At 45.3% G+C, this 20,240-nt stretch overlaps 2 protein-coding genes across 2 annotated transcripts; one reads left to right on the forward strand and one right to left on the reverse strand.

The window, feature by feature from the left end:
- Window positions 1–316: 316 nt before the first annotated feature.
- LOC311220207 (olfactory receptor 14J1-like) lies at window positions 317–1,258 on the reverse strand (the record flags this gene model as incomplete). The annotated part of the gene is made up of 1 exon (XM_084303672.1): window positions 317–1,258. One exon carries the CDS (start codon window positions 1,256–1,258, stop codon window positions 317–319), a length of 942 nt encoding a protein of 313 aa, XP_084159798.1.
- A 16,363-nt stretch (window positions 1,259–17,621) lies between these two features.
- On the forward strand, window positions 17,622–18,557 carry LOC311220208 (olfactory receptor 14J1-like; the record flags this gene model as incomplete). Its single annotated transcript, XM_084303673.1, has 2 exons — window positions 17,622–17,915; window positions 18,276–18,557. The coding sequence occupies 2 exons, from the start codon at window positions 17,622–17,624 to the stop codon at window positions 18,555–18,557; spliced, it is 576 nt and encodes a 191-aa protein (XP_084159799.1).
- Between the last annotated feature and the right edge of the window lie 1,683 nt (window positions 18,558–20,240).

A 20,240-nucleotide genomic window follows, 5' to 3' on the forward strand; every position in this document is an offset into this window, starting at 1 on the left:
CGGAGCTGCTCCTCCATGTGGCAGCTGGGCTCTTGGCCCTGAGCGCGTCTTGCACGCTGGGGCTGCTCCCCCAGCTCTAGAGGAGATGGGAAGAGATGCCAGGTGAGATCAAGGAATTTCTGATAGCTTCCTCATTGGGTTTATCTACACAGGAAGCAGTGTTATATCAGGAAATAATTAACCTGTAAGAGGCTAAGAATAATTTTATATAAATCAGAAAAGCATATACAGGAAATAATAGTACAGATAGATAATATTTAAAAAGTATGTAATTTTTTTCAGAGTACATCTGGCATTTCTGATTATAGGCATACTATTATAGGCGAATACGCTGAAGAATTGTGTATTCTACCAGTGTCCTCACTGCACCCCTTAGTTCCTGGTTTCTCATGCTGTAGATGAGAGGGTTCACTGCTGGAGGCACCACCGAGTACAGAACTGCCACCACCAGGTCCAGGTATGGGGAAGAGATGGAGGAGGGCTTCAGGTAGGCAAACATGGCAGTGCTGGTAAACAGGGAGACCACGGCCAGGTGAGGGAGGCACGTGGAAAAGGCTTTGTGCTGGCCCTGCTCAGAGGGGACCCTCAGCACTACCCTGAAGATCTGAATATAGGAAATAACAATGAAAACAGAAAAACCAAATAACACAGAAACACTGAATACAACTAATACAGCTTCCCTGAGATACGCATCTGAGCAGGAGAGCTTGAGGATCTGGGGGATTTCACAGAAGAACTGGTCCACAGCATTGCCTTGGCAGAGGGGCAGGGAAAATGTGTTGGCTGTGTGCAGGACAGCATTGAGAAAGCCACTGCCCCAGGCAGCTGCTGCCATCTGGGCACAAGCTCTGCTGCCTAGGAGGCTCCCGTAGTGCAGGGGCTTGCAGATGGCAACGTAGCGGTCATAGGCCATGACGGTGAGGAGGGAATACTCTGCTACCACCAAGAAGAGTGAAAAGAGGATTTGTGCAGCACATCCTTCATAGGAGATGGCCCTGGTGTCCCACAGGGAATTGGCCATGGCTTTGGGCAGAATGGTGGAGATGGACCCAAGGTCAAGGAGGGCGAGGTTGAGGAGGAAGAAGTACATGGGGGTGTGGAGGCGGTGGTCGCAGGCTACAGTGGTGAGGATGAGGCCGTTGCCCAGGAGGGCAGCCAGGTAGATGCCCAGGAAGAGCGCGAAGTGCAGGAGCTGCAGCTCCCGCGTGTCTGCAAACGCCAGCAAGAGGAATTCACTCACAGAGCTGCTGTTGGCCATTTGCTGTTTCCGGGCGTGGGGTCCTGCTGAAGGAACAGAAAAACACTGATAGTTTACAACAGAGTTTTCTTGGAAAAAAATATTTCAATTTTTCATGTAAGCCTCTATTTCTCATTTCAGAGGAAAACTCATCACATTTCTCATTTAATCCCTCCCAAACAAATCTCCACTTCTGTTCAGACTTTTGGCAGGTTCCTTTCATGACTTCTGACTGATGCTGCTTACGGGTTTCACTGAGAGCACGGACTCTGTGTGGGCTTTGCGGGAGTCAGCCCTGCCCCAAAGCAAGTTCATATGGTGATTTCTATTTGTCTCTTTCATTCTAGCTGCTCCACCACACCTGAAGGTTGTTTATGAGGCATAAATCCTAAGCATTTCTACTGTACTTAAGTAAATCTTGTGGATCATCAAAGGGACGTTGTCCTTAGTGCAGTGTCCTTTAGAGAGCACATCCAGTCTGTCTGTCAGTCATAGTGTCAACTGTCCTGTGCTGGTGTCTCTTTGGAGAGAAGAATCCAGTCTCAAAGCACACATTTCCAGACACCTCACCCTGTACTCCCCTTTTCCCAAGCACACTGAGGGCTCACTCCAAGTGCATGTGAAACCCCCATCCCCAGCCAGCCTGGGAACAAGAACAGCAGCAGCATGACCAGGTGAAAAAGCCAGGAGGAATGCCAGCGTGCTGCTGCCAGGGGAGGCAAGGCCAGGGAGTGACAGACGGACACTCAGCAGACCCTCCTGTGCTGCAGCTCTGCCTGCAGAGGAGGCAGCTCATGCTCATTGCAAATGCTTTGTGCTCTGCTTTGGCCTGCAGACACCTCCCAAAGACAGGAGGTTTGTAGCTCCTAAAGATCAGCTTAGACCAAACCTTAGAGGACCACAATGTGATGTTGGTGCTGTCTGTGAGATGAGGCTTGGGAAGGTACGTTACACATTTCACCACTGACAGACTGATTTCTCAGTGCAATACTCCAGGAGTTTCAGTCTCCTGTACAAATCTGACAATTCATTACCACGAAACCTGCTCCCCTCCACAGCAGGAATGTGAAAGCACAGACGGCAGAAAAAGCCTTACCCTTCAGATAAATCAAGGCTCGATCTTCCTCTTGAAACGCCCCCTCATAATGTCATTTTCTAAAGCACTGCATAACCAGAGAGAACCATCTGGACATATGTTATATCAGCCATCGGATGTGCCAGATGTAGAAGACCTCTTTGGCAACTGCACCTGCATTGCCCTGCTGCCAGAGACTCACGGTGTCAAGAGCATGCAGATCTGTCCTGCCACACACTGCCCTCTGTTGTTGCGCTCCTCACTGCCTCCAAGCCCTCTCTCCTTCTCTCCTCTCCTCTCCCTGTGCCACCTGCACTCAGAGCCCCCAGCCCTGCTGTGCTGTGCAGAGGAGCTGCTCCTGGGCAGAGCTGTCTCTCTGCACCACTGCCCGCTTGCCAGGAGCTCCCCTTGAGCCTAGGAGACTGGCCATCTCAACAGCACAGCACCCAACCATGGCATCACAGAATCATAGAATATCCCGAGTTGGAAAGAACCCATAAGGATCATTGAGTCCAACTCCTGATTGCTTGCTCTGTGCCATTGCGCTCCCTCGAGGTGTCCCCAAGGCCTCAGGGATGACAGTTCCTTAAACCTCTCCTGGGGTGTGGTGTTTGAAACAGACTGAAGTCATCACTGACTGCTTCTCTCTGTAGATGTCAGAGACTGATTTTTTTAAAGTGTGATTTGTGCTGTTGGAGTGTGGTTGTCAAACATGTTGTGCTTTAACCTGTCAGGCACCTCAGCGCCACACAGATGTTAGCTCACACCCACCCCCCAAAAAAGATAATGGGTTGAAATAAAGACAGTTTAAAAGGACAGAAAATGAATATGAAAATGAAATACTACTAATAAATACTAAGAAATTTTATTATTATTATTATTGTATGTATAAAGGAAGTGATGCACAATGCAATTGCTCATCACACACTGACCACTCGCTGCTCAACCTTTCCCCCAGCACGGGTCCCCCTGAACCTGGACAGCCTACATTAGGATCTCCTATGCAGGTCCCTTGACCTTACTTTGTTTTAGGGCAATACAAGTTTTCAGAAGGATTTGGAACATTTGCTTCCCTTTCTCAAATACTTCTTCTGCTGTGCTACCCCACGTAGCGATGTCATCAAGGTATTGCAGGTGTTCAGGAGCTTCCCCCTTTTCTAGAGCAGTCTGGATCAGCTCATGGCAAATGGTAGGGCTGTGTTTCCAGCCCTGGGCCAGTCAATTCCAGGTGGACAGGATGACCTAGCATGTGAAAGCAAAGTGGGGTCTTCACACTGCTGCCAGAGGGATGGAGAAAAATGCATTAGCAATATTAATTGTGGCATAGCGCTTGGCTGCCTTTGACTCCAGTTTGTACTGAATGAAGTTCTAGCATGCCCGGCACAGCAGCACTCAGCGCTGGTGTGATTTCATTCAGGCCACAAAAGTCCAACGTTATCTTCCACTCACCAGTAGAATTTTGCACTATCCATATGAGACTATTAAAGGGCGAGCAAGTGTTGCTGATCATTCCTTGGCTCTCCAGTCAATGAACCAGCTCATGCATGAGAATCAGGGAGTCTCTGTTATTGCAATATTGCCTCAGGCGCACTGTTGTGGTAGCGATTGGCACCTGCTGTTCATTGGCCATCAGCACCTCCACAGCAGCAGGGTCCTGTGAGAGCGTGGGCAAGGTAGACAACTGTTTCCTGTCCTCCTGTCCTCCAAGGCAGCTGTGCCATAAGCCCACCAATACCCTTGTGGACCTTTGAAGTACCCTCTCCTGAAGTAGTCTATGCCAAGGTTGCACAGAGCCTCCAGGCCAGTCCCAATGGGTTGCATTTGCCACTCCTTCCCAGTTGGACTCACTTCAGCCTGGGTTTGATGTGCCAGGCCAATAATCTTCAAAGTCGATTTGAGGATTGTCCCCTTTTGTCACTGATTGTCCCCTTCCTCCCCCTGGCTGGAGGCTGGGTCCCTCCAGTCCTGCTCATAGTATTAATTACGCTGTTGGGAGGACTGCCGCTAGAAACTGGAGCAGCAATTTTCTCAGAAGAACCACTTTTTGCCAATGTTTTTTCCTTGCACTTCATGTATGTTTCCTTGCCTCTAGTGTGGAGGTAGATTTTTTGCACCCCATTTTCTCATGACCTTTCCATGGTCACACAGTCAAAACCACAGGGTGACACATAGTATGCACCCACTATATGAATTTTATTGATGCTTACACCTGATAGTTGAGGTATTGGTTAGTGCAGGTGAAGAAGAAGATGTATTCTCTTGTAGTTCTTGCACCTCATGAGAAAGTTTCTCTCAAGACGAAATGTAGGCCCATAGGGAAGAAGAGAGACTTTGTAATGCCATAGTTGCAAATTCTTCCACTGTGGGTTCCTCTTGGTCTTCCCAGGTCATTACTGCCAATGAGCTGGCATATGATGATGGTGTGCTCTGTACAAACTTCTGTCATATGGGTCGTGTGCACTTGACTTCACCTGGATCTCTGGATAGCTCTTTGTTGTCTAGGTTCCTACAAATCGCCTTCAGCATTGTTAATTCCCTCAGGTACTGGATATCCCTCAGCATGTTGGTCCACTTTCCTGGTTGACATACAAGACCTTTCTTGAAAGGATACCTTTCCTTCAGGCATGACAGGATTAAGTTCCCTTTGTCAGTCACCCCTTCCCTAGATCGGGATTTTGGCTGCTTGGCTTCCTTGTCCTCTAATTCCAGGCTATTGGCTCCTTTCTCCGAGAACTGGAGCAGCCAGGTGACAATGTGCTCACTGAGATAATGGCTGAAATCTGTTCCCATACCTTCTAGCTTACCCTGGGAAAGGGATCACTTGGTTTCTGATGTTTATTTGATCTCTTCTTCCTTGTTCTCCTGCTTCCATGATGGCCCTTCTTTGGTGATGGCCCTCATCATTTTCCTACTCCTTCCTTGTGTAGGTAGGAGTTTCTTCTCCTCTGAAGGATGGGCAGGGCCCAACACAGGAGTTGTTCTGGCTACAGGGTCTTTCAGAGGAGTTGGAGTGGCTGCAGGGCCTTTTGCAGGTTTTGGAGTGGCTATAGGGTCTATCACAGGGGTTGGTTTAACTTTGGGCCTATCTCAGGATCTGTAGTGCCTGCAAGGCCTGTTGCAGGGCTTGCAGTGGCTGCTGGGCCCTTCACAAGGGTTGGACTGGCTGATGAACCTGTCACAGGGGCTGGCGTGTGCCTGCAGGAAAAGTCACAGGGGTTGGGAGGTGTTGATTGTGGTTTGTTAAGCATATGTCAAGGCCCAGCACATTGCAGTGATTTGTGTCTCTTTGGAATTGCCAGGGTGATGACACACTTTTTTCAAGCAATTCACAGGTGTTTTATTTTATTTTTTTTGGATTCTGCACATTCTCAGAAGTGAAGTTCCAGAGCACTGGAGATGCCCACTGCTCTAGATGCCTGCCCATATCCTCCCACACTCCCTGCCATTCCTAACTTTCCTGGCTATGGACAGATCTCTGGATGGCATGCTTAAGTAGTTGATTAAATTTAAACAAAACCTGAAACACATTCAGGAAACATCACAATAGGAATATGCTGGTTTTACCATCCCAAGGATATTCAAAGCTTTGAAAAGCTCTTGTTATTAGCCTGGAGGAGAAGGGGGAGGTGAAGGAGAAATGGAGAGTGAATGATTCAATGATCGAAGCCGTAATTCCTTTAAGTGGCATATTCTTTATTGCAGCGCTGGATGCACGGGGGATCTCTCCACCTATCGTGCATACCTAAAGCGGAAAGCAGTCTTGAATTTATACAATCAATCTATCAATATTCTACAAGCACCTATACATATGCATTACCTATCCCCGCCTTCCCTCGCTTCTCATGCTAATTAGCCTTTTGGCACCTTGCGCCTGCGTAGAGCCTTCCAAGAATTGTGGGCAGGGGTCTTTGGGACGTGGGCAGGGGTCTTTGGGAGGAAGACCCCGAGTCTTCCTCACAGTGTACTTTTCACCTTTGGTCAGGAATCTGCTGAATTGGCAGGTTTCTTAATTGCAAGAGCTGGTTGTTGCTAATTCTTCCGTTTGTTGTATCTTTATAATGAATTCCAATGTCCAGTTTTGAGATTTATAGTCCTTACGTTTGTTTCTCTGTCCGTCTGCCGCTTCCTTATCATGAGTTCCAGTGTCTTGTTTTGAGATATACAGTCCATGTCTGGGGATTGTCCTTGCCTCCCCAATGCCTCCCCAACACCTCCTTAATCAATCCCCCCTTTTCTTTTCCCATGCAAATTCTTTTGCATCAGATACTTTCATTATTTACAGTAACACAACAAAGCAGGCATCTAAACAACATGCACACAAATATTCCTAACACTACTAATGCGATTAGAGCAATGAACACTTGTTTCAACCATTGAAAATTGGGCAACCAGGAGGTTAACTTATTCCATATTTCACTAAAACTCCATGAAAGATCATCTTTACTGATCTCATGTAGGACCCTTGTCTGCTTCCATATTTCTTCCAGGTCGGTAGAGATCCTTCCACTCTGATCTATATACATACAACAACTTGTGTTTATTACTGTACAGACTCCCCCTTGAGCGGCCAGTAACAAGTCTAGGGCCATCCAATTTTGTAATACTACCTGTGATAAACTAGATATCTCTTCTTGTTGAGCCTTTACAGCATCCAGAGTCTTGTTTTCTAACTTCTCTGTAATTGCAGAAATATTAACTATCGCTTTTTCCAATTCACTCACTCCTAACCATGGGATAAACCATCGAACAAAACTATGAAAAGCGGTGTGTCTCTCTATCAATGGATTGTTAATTTTTCGTCTGATTCTCTGGATATGATTTCTCAAGTAGGCTCGAGGCACTACATCGTGTACTGTCATATTGGGGACTACCGCTCCAAGAGTGCAAGTTCCCTTCCAATTCTTGGGCAAGACCTTACAGGCTGTATCATTGCATAGCCAATACCACCCTTTTCCTTCTGGTACTGGCCAGCTGGTTGAATTTGCCCAACTGCTAGTTGTACTAATATCAATTTTTCGATTACAAGATGTCTGATTCCCCACATAAGTAGTACCTGTATTTATACAATCCTGTTTTCCCATACCCTTAGGCAGGTTACACCTTTGTACACATACATAGTAAGATTCCAACGGCACGAAGCTACTAACTTCTAGTTCCAAAACTTCTTCATATTTTCGACCCCAAGATGTGTTTTCCCACAAATTAGTCCAAGATAAGTTTGCAGGCAAGGGAATCCCGATTAACGATACACCCTTATTCCCATGCTGTGGCAGATGGGTGCATACCCAACAGTTCGTCTTATTAGTTACTTGAGAAATTGTTTGTATTAAGGTCAGGTGTAAGTTCTCATCCCAAGTTGCCCACCCCGAATCCGAGAACCGCACCTCTGCAATCATTAGGATCTGGAAAAACAGAAAACTTTTTCTGGAAAACTTTTGTTGGTCCAATTGGAGTGGTGGTCCATATCCTCGCCAGGGCCTTCTTCACCCTTGAATTGTGGATCCAAGCTGCTTGCTCCTTAGTTTTAATGGCGGTATGTGTTGTCAGTAATACTTGGTATGGTTCCGTCCACTTTCCTTCCATTTTTCCTGTAGGGGTTGTCCTGAAAAAGTCTTTATATATATATAATCCCCGAGCTTAAAGGGGTGGATTGGTTGATCCAACCCTCTAGCCCTGATCCCTAAAACAAATTTATGTACTTTATTTAATTGTTTCTGAAGTTCAGTTATATAAGCATATAAATATTCTGATCCTAACTGCGTTAGGTCCTCTCCACTAAATAGAAATTGCTACGGCCTTCCATATAAGATTTTGAAGGGACTCAAATTCCCTTTTATTCTAGGTTTAACTCTAATTCCAAGTAATGCTAAAGGGAGGGATTGAGGTCATGACAAATTAGCTTCTTATCCAATTTTAGTTATTTATTGTTTAATTAAATGGTTCATTTTTTCTACCTGTTCACTTGCCTGTGGTCTATAAGGAGTATGCAGTTGCCAATCTATCTTTAGAATCTTACTTATCTGTTCTACCACTTGTGCACAAAAATGTGAAACTCTATCAGAAGACATTGCTACTAGAATCCCAAAGCATGGTATTATTTCATTTAACAAGACTTTAACCACTTCTCTTGATTTGTTTGTTCGACAGGGAAAGGCTTCAGGCCTTCCTGAAAACGTGTCAGTCAGAACCAGTAAATAATGATACCCCCCTTTTCTAGGGAGTTCTGAAAAATCAATTTGCCACTGTTGCCCCGAATAATTTCCTTTACCGATTATTCCAAATTTTATTCTATCCTTGGTATTGGGGTTATTGTGTAAGCAAATGCTACATTGTTGAGTTACTTGTTTTATCATATCGTCCCACTAATGTCTGACTCAGGCTCTTATGCAGTGTGCCAGCTCCCCAGTGCGTTTGTGTTCTGAAAGAACTATGGGCCATGTCAAACTAGAGGGTATTACTATGTGGTTATCTTTTAAATATACTCATCCATCTGGTTTCATTTTACCTTTCAAATCTTCAATTAATTTTAAGTCTTCTTTTGTATAATTTGGATATAGTTTGGATTTTACCGTCTGGTATCAAAGACAATGCCTTCACCTCAGTTATTTCAGCTGCCTGCTTAGCCTCTGTCAATCGATTTTCCAATTTCAAAATCAGTGTTCCCCTTTTGGTGTCCCTGACAATGCATGATAGCTACCTTTTCTGGTTGTTTTACAGCCTCTAACAATTTTAAAATTTCTTCAGCATACTTTATGTGTTTTCACTGAGCGGTCAGCAATCCATGTTCTTTCCAAATTGCTCCATGAGCATGTACCATGCTGAATGTATATTTAGAATCTGTCCAAATATTTACCCTTTTTCCTGCTGCCAGTTCCAATGCTCTCGTGAGAGCAACTATCTCCGCCTTTTGAGCTGATGTTCCAGGGGGTAAAGGCTTAGACTCGATTACCTGCTGAGTAGTTGTTATAGCATATCCAGCTTTACGTTGTCTTTGCGTAACAAAACTGCTCCCATCCGTGAACCAAGTTTCTTCCGCATCTTCCATAGGCTCCTCCTTAAGGTCTGGTCGGCTGGAATACACAGTCTCTATAGTTTCTAAACAATCGTGAATCACAGGTTGTGCCGGAGCATCACTAAGAAAAGAGGCTAGATTCACAATATTAGTTATCACAATTTCCACGTTGTCCTGTTCTACCAATATTGCTTGATATTTCAAAATCATCAATTCTTGTTTAAGTTGTTTAAAGACTTTTTGTGCTTCTCCAGTCCAGACTAACTTTGACTGGTTAATCTTTATCAATTCACATAGAGGCTTTACCAATAGTCCATAATTATAAATCCAAAGGCGACACCAACCTGTCATTCCTAAAAAGGTTTGTAGCTCCTTTACCATTTGAGGTTCTGGAGTCTGGCAAATGACTTCCTTATGTTCAGTTCCTAGTTCTCGTTGTCCTTCCGAAATTTCAAATCCCAGATAGGTCACACTTTGTTGAGCCAGCTGGACTTTCTGTCAAGAGACTTGATATCCATTTAAACCCAGAAAATTAAGACGACTTATAGTCCATTGAATACAACTCCCTTTAGTCTCGGTAGCTATTAAGAGATCATCTACATATTGTAACAAAGCACCTTCAGTGTCCGGAGGCATCCATGTTTCGAGTTCCCTTGCTAATTGGTTTCCAAAAATAGTGGGGCTATTCTTGAATCCTTGAGGTAGTAATGTCCACGTAAGCTGCGTCTTTCTGCCTGAATCGGGATTTTCCCACTCAAAGGCGAATAGGTTTTGGCTTTCTGTGGCTAAGCCTAGGCAGAAGAAGGCATCTTTTAAATCCAGTACGGTAAACCAGACTTGACTATTCTTTAATTTAGTCAGCAAAGTATAAGGGTTTGCCACTACTGGATGTATATCCTCAGTGATTTTATTTATGGCCCTCAAATCCTGAACTAGCCTATAGCTTTTTCATCTGCCTTTTTAATTGGCAATATGGGTGCATTGTATTCTGATTCGCATTCAATCAATAATCCATACTGTAAAAATTTATTAATTATCTCTTTAATTCCTTTCCTATCTTCTATCCTCAAAGGATATTACTTAACCTTAACGGGTTTCTCTCCTGGCTTTAATTTAATAATTATTAAGGTCACATTTTTAGCTCTTCCAGGGACTTCGGTAGCCCAAACTCCTGGACATACTTGATCTGTGATCTCTAAAGGTATTTCACTTTTAGGGTCAGTTTGTATTAGTGCCAAGCTTAACACATTTATTAGTTGTTTTTCTCCTATTCTTAATTCCATTTTCCCTTTTTCAAAGACAATTTCTGCTCCTACTTGCTCTAATAAATCTCTACCTAAGAGTGCCCATGAGGAGCTAGGCATATATAAAAATCTGTGTATGCCCCATTGTTTCCCTAACTTGTACTTCAAAGGTTCACAAAAATAAGCCTTTTCGGTTACACCTTGTCCTGGTTTCAGTTAGAACAGAGTTAATTTTCTTCCTAGTAGCTGGTAGAATGCTATGTTTTGGCTTAGGATGAGAAGAGTGCTGATAACACCCTGATGTTTTAATTGTTGCAGAGCAGTGCTTATACCAAGCCAAGGACATCTCAGCCTTTCGCTCTGTCCTGCCAACAGGCAGGCTGGGGGTGCAGGAAGAGCTGGGAGGGGACAGACCCAGGACAGGTGACCCAAACTAGCCAAAGGGGTATTCCATACCATCTGATGTCAGGCTAATACCATCTGATGTCAGGCTAAACAATACATAGGGGTGGCTAGCCAGGGGGAAGGAGCCGGACTGCTCAGGGTTAGGCTGGTCATCGGTCAGCGGGTGGTGAGCAATTGCATTGTGCATCACTTGTTTGTACACATTATTAGTAGTAGTACTATTATCATCATTGTATTATTATTATTATTATTATTATTATTATTATTATTATTTTGTCTTATTAAACTGTCTTTATCTCAACTCACGGGCTTCACTTTCCATTTCTCTCCCCCGTCCCAGAGAGGGAGGGGGAGGGTGAGCGAACAGCTGCGTGGTGTTTAGCTGCCGGCCGGGTTAACCCACGACACACCTTTTACCCTAACATAATAATTCTGTGAAGGCATTAATGCTTGATTTAGAACTGAATACGTTGCACCATATCAATAAGAAATTTCACTTCCATTCCTCCGCTAGCTTCATTATAACCAGTGGAGGATCCGCTAGGGTAGATTCCCCAGGTCCCCGTTATTCCTGTTGAAATCAGGGGTCGATTACCCTAGGAAAAGGCTAGTCAATTTGTCCTCCGAAGCCAGGTCCAAACCGTTTTGTTTTATTTATTTATTTATTTATTTATTTATTTTCATTACATTTCAGAGTTGGTCCAAAAATTCCATAGGGGTTTCTTTTAGACCTTGTTGGAAGCATATTCTCAATTCCCAATTCATCCAGGTTTTAGTATTTACTTAACCGTTCATAATTTTCAGGATGATTTGGGTCTTAGTGGGGGTCGGTCAGGGGAATGCAATTGTCCACAGTTCCCTGAGCGGTCCCATCGGCAATCTGAGCTCGCACATGAACTCAGGTTGTTTTAAGAGTTAACTGCTTTTCTGTTTCTGTGAGAACTCTCTGGGACTCATCATGGTCCCTTTGCCCCAAAGGGCTAACACCCATGATTTTAAGATCTCTGCCTCTGGCAGAGGCAGAACTATTATCATTCCTACATCCTCTTTCCCTGCTCATTCAACTTCAAACACCTTTAACACTTTCAACAACCCTTTTAACACTTCCTTTATCTTTCTCCAGCCTGTACTTCTCTAATGCCATCATCAAAGGCTCAGTCAGGGGCCAACTTAATTCTGTACCTTTTCCCACCAAGATGCTGAAACATCAGTATACAACATTTCATCCTGTTCTGCTTCTCCAAAAACAACACTAACTGTAGCAAAATATTATAGTTTAAAGTTCCATTTAGGGGCCACTTTTCTCCACATTCCAGCTTATAAAGCGGCCACCACTGATTACGATATTTTATCAATGTTTTCCTGTTCACACTTCCACCGGCAGATCCTCCAATATCCTTCCAGTGACTTAAAACACACCCTAACACACTTTTCTGTAAAATTTCACTGCTTGTTTGCCCCCCCATTTTCCAGTTTACACTTTCAGAATACACGTTACTTACAGAAGCGTATCACAAAACGTATCACTCACAAAAATACGGGCATGCAATATCTTTCAGTAGCGATGTCACAAAACTACTATTACCAGTAATATTGCCAAAATCACAATAACAATAGTCAGAGTCAAATTCCACATGCGATAAGTCAGAAAACCGAACTGTGTAACACCGTAACGATATCTTTCTTATAACAATGCCACGAACCTACTATTACCACCAGGAAAATAGCCAAAATCGCAGTAACAATAACCAGAGTTAAATACCATACTCCATGAGTCAGAAAACCAAAATAGACAACACAATTCCAGATGGACCTTAAAGCGAGCTCTTTCCTTAAGGTCCCCAAATATACTTATGGTGCTTACCACAAAGTATATACCAAACACTGCCTCGCAGAAGATCACCTTCTGACTTACAGACAGTTCCAGACACAGATGGACCCCAAGGTCCCCAGATATACTTATGGTACTAACCACAAAGTATATACCAAATACTGTCCTGCAGAAGTCACCTTCCGACTTACTGGACAGTCCCAGATGACCGGTCTACCAGAAAACCAAACCAGAATAAAGAATATACTCACTTACAATGATGGGGTCCTTGTCTGCCTCCGCAATGATCCGGTGAGTCGAGGAGTCCCTCCGGGAAATCCCGGGGGTATCCTAGGGAGTCCTGTCCCCAGCGGGTCCTGCGGTCCGGCAGAGAGGTCGTCCCATCTGGGGTGCCAGATTGATTCAATGATCGAAGCCGTAATTCCTTTAAGTGGCATATTCTTTATTGCAGCGCTGGATGCACGGGGGATCTCTCCACCTATCGTGCATACCTAAAGCGGAAAGCAGTCTTGAATTTATACAATCAATCTATCAATATTCTACAAGCACCTATACATATGCATTACCTATCCCCGCCTTCCCTCGCTTCTCATGCTAATTAGCCTTTTGGCACCTTGCGCCTGCGTAGAGCCTTCCAAGAATTGTGGGCAGGGGTCTTTGGGACGTGGGCAGGGGTCTTTGGGAGGAAGACCCCGAGTCTTCCTCACAGTGTGCTTTTCACCTTTGGTCAGGAATCTGCTGAATTGGCAGGTTTCTTAATTGCAAGAGCTGGTTGTTGCTAATTCTTCCGTTTGTTGTATCTTTATAATGAATTCCAATGTCCAGTTTTGAGATTTATAGTCCTTACGTTTGTTTCTCTGTCCGTCTGCCGCTTCCTTATCATGAGTTCCAGTGTCTTGTTTCGAGATATACAGTCCATGTCTGGGGATTGTCCTTGCCTCCCCAATGCCTCCCCAATACCTCCTTAATCATGAAGAATTGAAAGAAAGCATCCCCCACTGCCCTGTATATATTTATATACATTTATATATATTTATAAATATATTTACTCCTATATTTACTCCTATAAATATATTTACTCCTATATATTTACTCCTTGAGAATAAAAGGCAAAGAGTGTAAAAGAGTGTAATTATTAATAGTTTCTAAGAGATGAAGAGATGGTTCCTGAGTTATGGAGGCGGCAATAATTTTCATAGAATCATAGAATCATAGAATATCCCGAATTGGAAGGGACCCATAAGGATCATCAAGTCCAACTGTTTTATCCTATCATAACTTAGTAATAATAATGATAATAATGATAATGATAATAATAATAATAATAAAATAAAAAATAATGTACTATTCATTAATATTATATTTATTATTTTATTTGTAATTAATTAATTTTATTTAATTGTATTAAATAAATCAACTTTCGTTAAATTTATTAATATTATTAATTATTTATTATGGTTAATAATATATTAATGTTGATATGTTATTAATATATCAATAATAAAATTATGACGATAATAATTAATTAGAATGACAATATAATTGTTATTAATATAAATACTTATAAAGTAATTTGAATGATGTATATGGTGTTATAAGTTGTCCCCTTAATTAATTTTCAGAGAGCATTGCATTAGTAATAGAAAGGAATTTATTGAGTAAGCAACAGCAAGCAAAACATCGCTGGGCAGCCGGGGAGTCTCAGCTCCACCAACGGCGTGCACCTCACCCCCGCCAGGGTCCCTTTTTGTATTTTGGTAATTCCGGGATTACGCAGCACATCCTGGTATATTCTGCGACTGCGCGCACTGTTGCTAGGGGGTCGTCTCTGTCCCTCTGGTGGTCGTGAAGATGAAGACCGTAGTCTTCCTCAGCGTTGTGGTTCAACTTCTTTTTTTATTTGGTCATGTTGGCCCAGCGTGAGACAGCAAGGCAGGATGTTGATACACTAGTTTAGCAACTTATCAGGAGATGGTTACATGAGCTTTGCAGCATTGTCTTTGAACAAAAGAGGCAACTGAGATGCAGAAGGAGAGAAGGGGAGGGGGGTTCTCTTTTTTGTTACATTAAGCAAAAGAATTTTCATAGTGTCTAGCCAAGTATTATACAGCTCCTTACTTCAGCAGGGAGCTTTCGCAACTCCCGCTCCTCAAACGGAACTCCTTGTTTTTATAACACAAAAGACAATGAACAAACATTTATTGTGTATTACATATGGTATGGAATGAGGGGTGGTTATTGTTCTAGTTTTGGCTGCGATAGAGTTAATTTTTCTTCCTAGTAGCTGGTATGGTGCCGTGCTTCATATTTACACAGAACAGTTTGGTATGAAAGGACCTTAAAGATCACATAATTCCAACTCACATGCCATAGGCAGAGACACCTTCAACTAGACCAGGTTGCTGAAAGCCCCATCCAACCTTGCCTTGAACACCTCCAGCGACAGGGCATTCACAATTTCTCTGGGCAGTCCCAGAGTGTAGCTCCTCATTTTAGTGGGGTTCAGGACAGTGCCCAGAGAAGTTCTGCCAAGATGGGATTCAGGGCCTAAAGCACCTGCCCTGTGTAGAGAGGCTGAGACACCTAGGTTTCTCTGGCCCAGTTGCACAGAGTCTCCAAGCAGAGCAAAAGTAGCCTGAGACTGCCTGATGGGTGGTTTTGGAGCTACTTTCCTTTCTAGGGGAAAATGGCATGACACAGAAATGATGCCACCAAGTTGACTTCAGGATGTTGAGACTGGACATGAAGAGAAAGAAATCGCTGTCTCCTACTGCCCCAGGAAGAGGCTTGAGCAATGTGTGAAGGGAAAGGATCTCCCTTCCCAGGGGATGGGAGTCAAGGCCTGGCCCTTGTGCTTGGTGAAACACATTCAGCTTTCCTACATATCAGTGTCACCTTCGCATTGTCTTTGTCTACTTGTCCTCACTGCCTCCAATGCTCTGCTCTAACAAGCTCCAAGGGAGGCTATTTCAGTGCTGTCCCTCAGGGGGACACTGCAGAAAACTTGCCTCTGACTCGGACTTCTTGAGAGACGTCTTCAATTGTCTCTCAGTGCCTGAGGTTCATGGGCTCATCACCAAAGCCACCAGAGAGGTCATTACAATGCCTTAGGCTGGGTCTCTGCTGGTGAGCTGGACAGAGAGGGCTCCTGGCAAGAGGGTCCTGGTGCAGAGAGACAGCTCTGCCCAGGAGCAGCTCCTCTGCACAGTGCAGCAGGGCTGGGGGCTCGGACCGCAGGCACCTGGGCAGAAAGGGATTCCAGGCAGCCTGGAGGGTCTGGGCAGAGGAGAGCTCAGTGCAGGAGAAACCTTCATAGCTGTGCACACGGTAAGTCTCTGGCTGCTGGACAGTGCAGGGGAGGTTCCTGGAAGGGGCTCCTGGATCTGGGACGTCTCTGCCTGGCCAGGAGCTGCCAGGATGTCTCTCGTGGCTTGTGCAGTGTGGAGGAGAAGGTGCTGTAGGGCACCTGCAGGGGTGCCCATGGCTGTGGTACAGAGCAGGATCCCTGCTGTGCCCTAGGGCCTGTGTGCTGGGGCAGGGCCTCTGCTGCCTGCCAGGTTCAGCATTCAGTCTGCCCAGGGGCTCTGGGGAGAAGCTGTGGGTGGAAGGAGCCCCCCCCCAGCAGGGCAGGGCAGGGGCCTGCTGCCTGCTGCCTGGGGCTGACTGCTCACAGCCCCACACCACCCCAAAGCATTGCACAGGGGACTTTTCAAGTAGAAATTCAAGACAGAGACTACTGTTAATAGACACCCTTTAGGTGTCTCTGTCTCCATTTTCCAGCTTCAGTGATGTGGCAGATTGCATACTAATGGTGTGGTTATATTTGTCTAGGAGACTGACACTACTAGAGCATTACACTAAGATACATAGGTTGGTGCAGAGCCTCTGAAAGTCCCTCCACTCATCTCTGATTACAGTCTGATCCTGTTCTATTTTCTCCTCTAGGTATTTTGTTCATTAGGACCAGCAAACAGAGCAATGTCTCCAGACCTTTCCCTGTACCCAAGAGGAGTCTGCAGGGCAGAGCTGAGCACACAGCAAGTCAGATTGGGTCTGTGAGCATGGATAGAGAAGAGATGTGTGGACAGAGACAGTTCCCAGCAGGGGCATCTGCAAACAGAGACACACATACAGAATGAGAGGTAAATGGATTCAGAAACACCGTGGAAGGAGGATTCAGAAAGCTCTCTGCCCTCGCCTGCATTACAGGTGCCTTCCCCAGAGCAAAGCCCCAGTTTCCTTTCCCACCCAGCACAGCCCTTTTCTCTGCTGCCTCGTGGCCCAGGCCAGAAGTAAACCCCTCAGCATCTGCACCTCCTGGAGAGAAGAGGTGAATTGTACCGCAGTGTGGCGCGCAGCAAAGAAGCTGACATCACCAGTCTTGCAGTGGTGCTAACTGTGAGGTGGAAGGCAAAGCTGGGTAGGGAGAAGGCTTTATGTCATACATGCCTGCCTTTCTCTTCTTGCTTCATTTCTTCGGAACATCACAGAATTCTTCTTTGTTTCTCCGCCTGTCCCAGGTGCTCTTACTGTCTGCTTATGTGATGCTCATACAGGTCAGCACTATCCTGGACCTAATTCACAGGGACGTTCAATGGAGGTATCTTCACTGGAACAAAGTGCCAGATATCAATTTAAATTTGTCAATTATCATCTCACGTAGTTGTTATGGTTGGGGAAAGAGCTGGCTTCTTCCTCAAGCAACCGAGGGAGTCGGGATTCTATAGGTAATGGCAGAGGCTCTTCTCAGAGACATCTCTCCTAACCTGTCAGAACCTTTTTATCCTTCAAAAGGTCCTCATGCCCAGAGGGAACAAATGCCCAACATCAGCTCAGTGAGCGAGTTCCTCCTGCTGGCATTTGCAGACACACGGGAGCTGCAGCTCCTGCACTTCGCGCTCTTCCTGGGCATCTACCTGGCTGCCCTCCTGGGCAACGGCCTCATCCTCACTGCCGTAGCCTGTGACCACCGCCTGCACACCCCCATGTACTTCTTCCTCCTCAACCTCGCCCTCCTCGACCTGGGCTGCATCTCCACTACTCTGCCCAAAGCCATGGCCAATTTCCTCCAGGATAACAGGGCCATTTCTTTCGCAGGATGTGCTGCACAGGTCTTTCTGCTACTCTATTTCATTTCAGCAGAGTTTTCTCTTCTCACTGTCATGGCCTATGACCGCTACGTTGCCATCTGCAAGCCCCTGCACTACGGGAGCCTCCTAGGCAGCAGAATTTGTGCCCAGATGGCAGCAGCTGCGTGGGGCAGTGGTTTTATTTATTCTGTGCTGCACACTGCCACTACATTTTCATTACCACTTTGCCATGGCAATGCCCTGGACCAGTTCTTCTGTGAAATCCCCCAGATCCTCAAGCTTTCCTGCTCAGATGCCTACCTCAGGGAAGTTGGAGTGGTTGTGGCTGGTGTTTGTTTAGCCTTTGGTTATTTTGTTTTCATTGTGGTGTCCTATGTGCAGATCTTCAGGGCTGTGCTGAGGATTCCCTCACAGCAGGGAAGGCATAAAACCTTTTCCACGTGCCTCCCTCACCTGGCTGTTGTCTCCCTGTTTATCTGCACTGCAATCTTTGCCTACCTGAAGCCCCCTTCCATCTCTTCCCCATCCCTGAACCTGGTGGTGGCAGTTCTGTACTCGGTGGTGCCTCCAGCAGTGAACCCTCTCATCTACAGCATGAGAAACCAGGAGCTCAAAGATATCCTGAAGAAGATGACTCAATCAGTAGTCTTTTGGCTGAAATAAGATTCCGCATGTCACAGAATCACAGAATCACAGAATTTCGAGGTTGGATTGTGCAACCTGTTAAAGTTCCAGAATATGTGCATTCACTCCACTTCTTGGTGGCATAGAATCAATATGGCTTACACACAGACCTTTGTACATGTATGTATTGTCCTTATATATCAGTATGGTATGGCATGGCATATCCCATGTTCCAGCTGTGTAATAAATGTGGATTTCCTTACTGCTGGTGTTTTGTGCTTGGGCTTTTCTCCAAATTTACGTAAAGAGCAGGCTGAAGAAATAGTCTTTGTGAGGCTCTGCTGCTCTGCTTGAGCTCTGCACAGGCTAAAGGGAATATGGCATGGGGCAATGCAAAAAGGGATGTCCTGGTCTGAGTCTTTATGTAATGGTGCAGAGTGCTCCTGGAGGTGGTGAAAGATCCAAAGGAGGTCTTCCTGGGGCTGTGTCCCCATGGCTTTTTGGAACCACAGCCCTCTGTGAGCAAAATTTGGAAACGCATCATTTTGCTCTCCCCAAACACATCATTTGAACACCTCAAAGGATGGGACAACCACAGCTTCTCTGAGCAACCAGATGCATGACTGCATTCTTTACGATTGCTCAGCAACTTTACGATTCCTACCAAGAAGGCAAACAGCTTAAGTTAAACGTAGGAGGGGAAATGAAAGCGAGGGTTTTAGATCCCAGAAACCAGGCTTAGGGATTAGAGCTTTCCTGGGTTAGGCATAGCACACAGGCTTAGGGTGTTTAGGTCCATATTTAGGGTATGGGAAAGTTTTTTGGGATAGGGTTTTGTTTAGGGCTGGCCTGAGTGCTAAGGATAAATAGAGTATTTCTATCCTAGTGAAAAGGGCAAGGATTAGGGTGAGAGGGAGGTTAACGGTAAAGGCTTATGGTTTGAGCTTTGGCTTCAAGGGAAGGTTTGAGGTACAGCAGGAGGGTAGTGGATTACAGTCAAATTGAGGAGTAGCAGTTAGGGGTTAGAAATACAGTAAGAGTCTAAAGGGAATGTTTTCAGAGTCAGAGTTGCAGCAGCATCAATATTACCTGAACCCCCTCACCTTTTCAACATTGTTACTTTTTGATGGCCAAGCCCCTCTTCTCTCCCCCAGATCACACAATTCTCCTCTCCAGGCTTCTCCTGACCTCCCCATGTCAGTCATCGTCTACAGGGCACCATTCTGATGGTTTTCGTGATCTCAGAGTATGTCTCACCTCTGACAGCTACTCCAATCCTGAGACAGAAGAGGTGTTGTAGTCGGGAGGGGAAAAGGTACAAAGGAGTCTAGGAGCAGCCTGCACAACGTGCCCAGCAGCTCTGCACCAACCCAAAAGTGCTCTTCCTACCCACCAGATATGGATCTAGAATGTACCTCTCCTTCAGGCCTGGCAGGGAGTTGCTCCACCAGTCTCCTGCTCACACTCCCTGATGGCCCTCAACCTCTCCACCTCCTCCTTGAGCTCTGCCACCAGGCTGACCAGGTCATCTACCTGCTTGCACCTCACACACACAGTGTCTCTGCTGCCCTCAGAGGGCAGCAACAGGCTCAGGCACTCCCTTCATCCAGAGACCTGAACTGCTGCATTTTTGAGCGGGCAGTCAGTCTGGGTGGATACAAACTTCTTAGGGAGAGCTCTCTGCCTGGTGTAGACCATTGTGGCCTAGCTAGTGGAAGACAG

Source organism: Netta rufina (genome assembly GCF_964035555.1).
Source record: "Netta rufina genome assembly, chromosome: 30".
In the NCBI taxonomy this organism is placed as follows: Eukaryota; Metazoa; Chordata; class Aves; order Anseriformes; family Anatidae; genus Netta; species Netta rufina.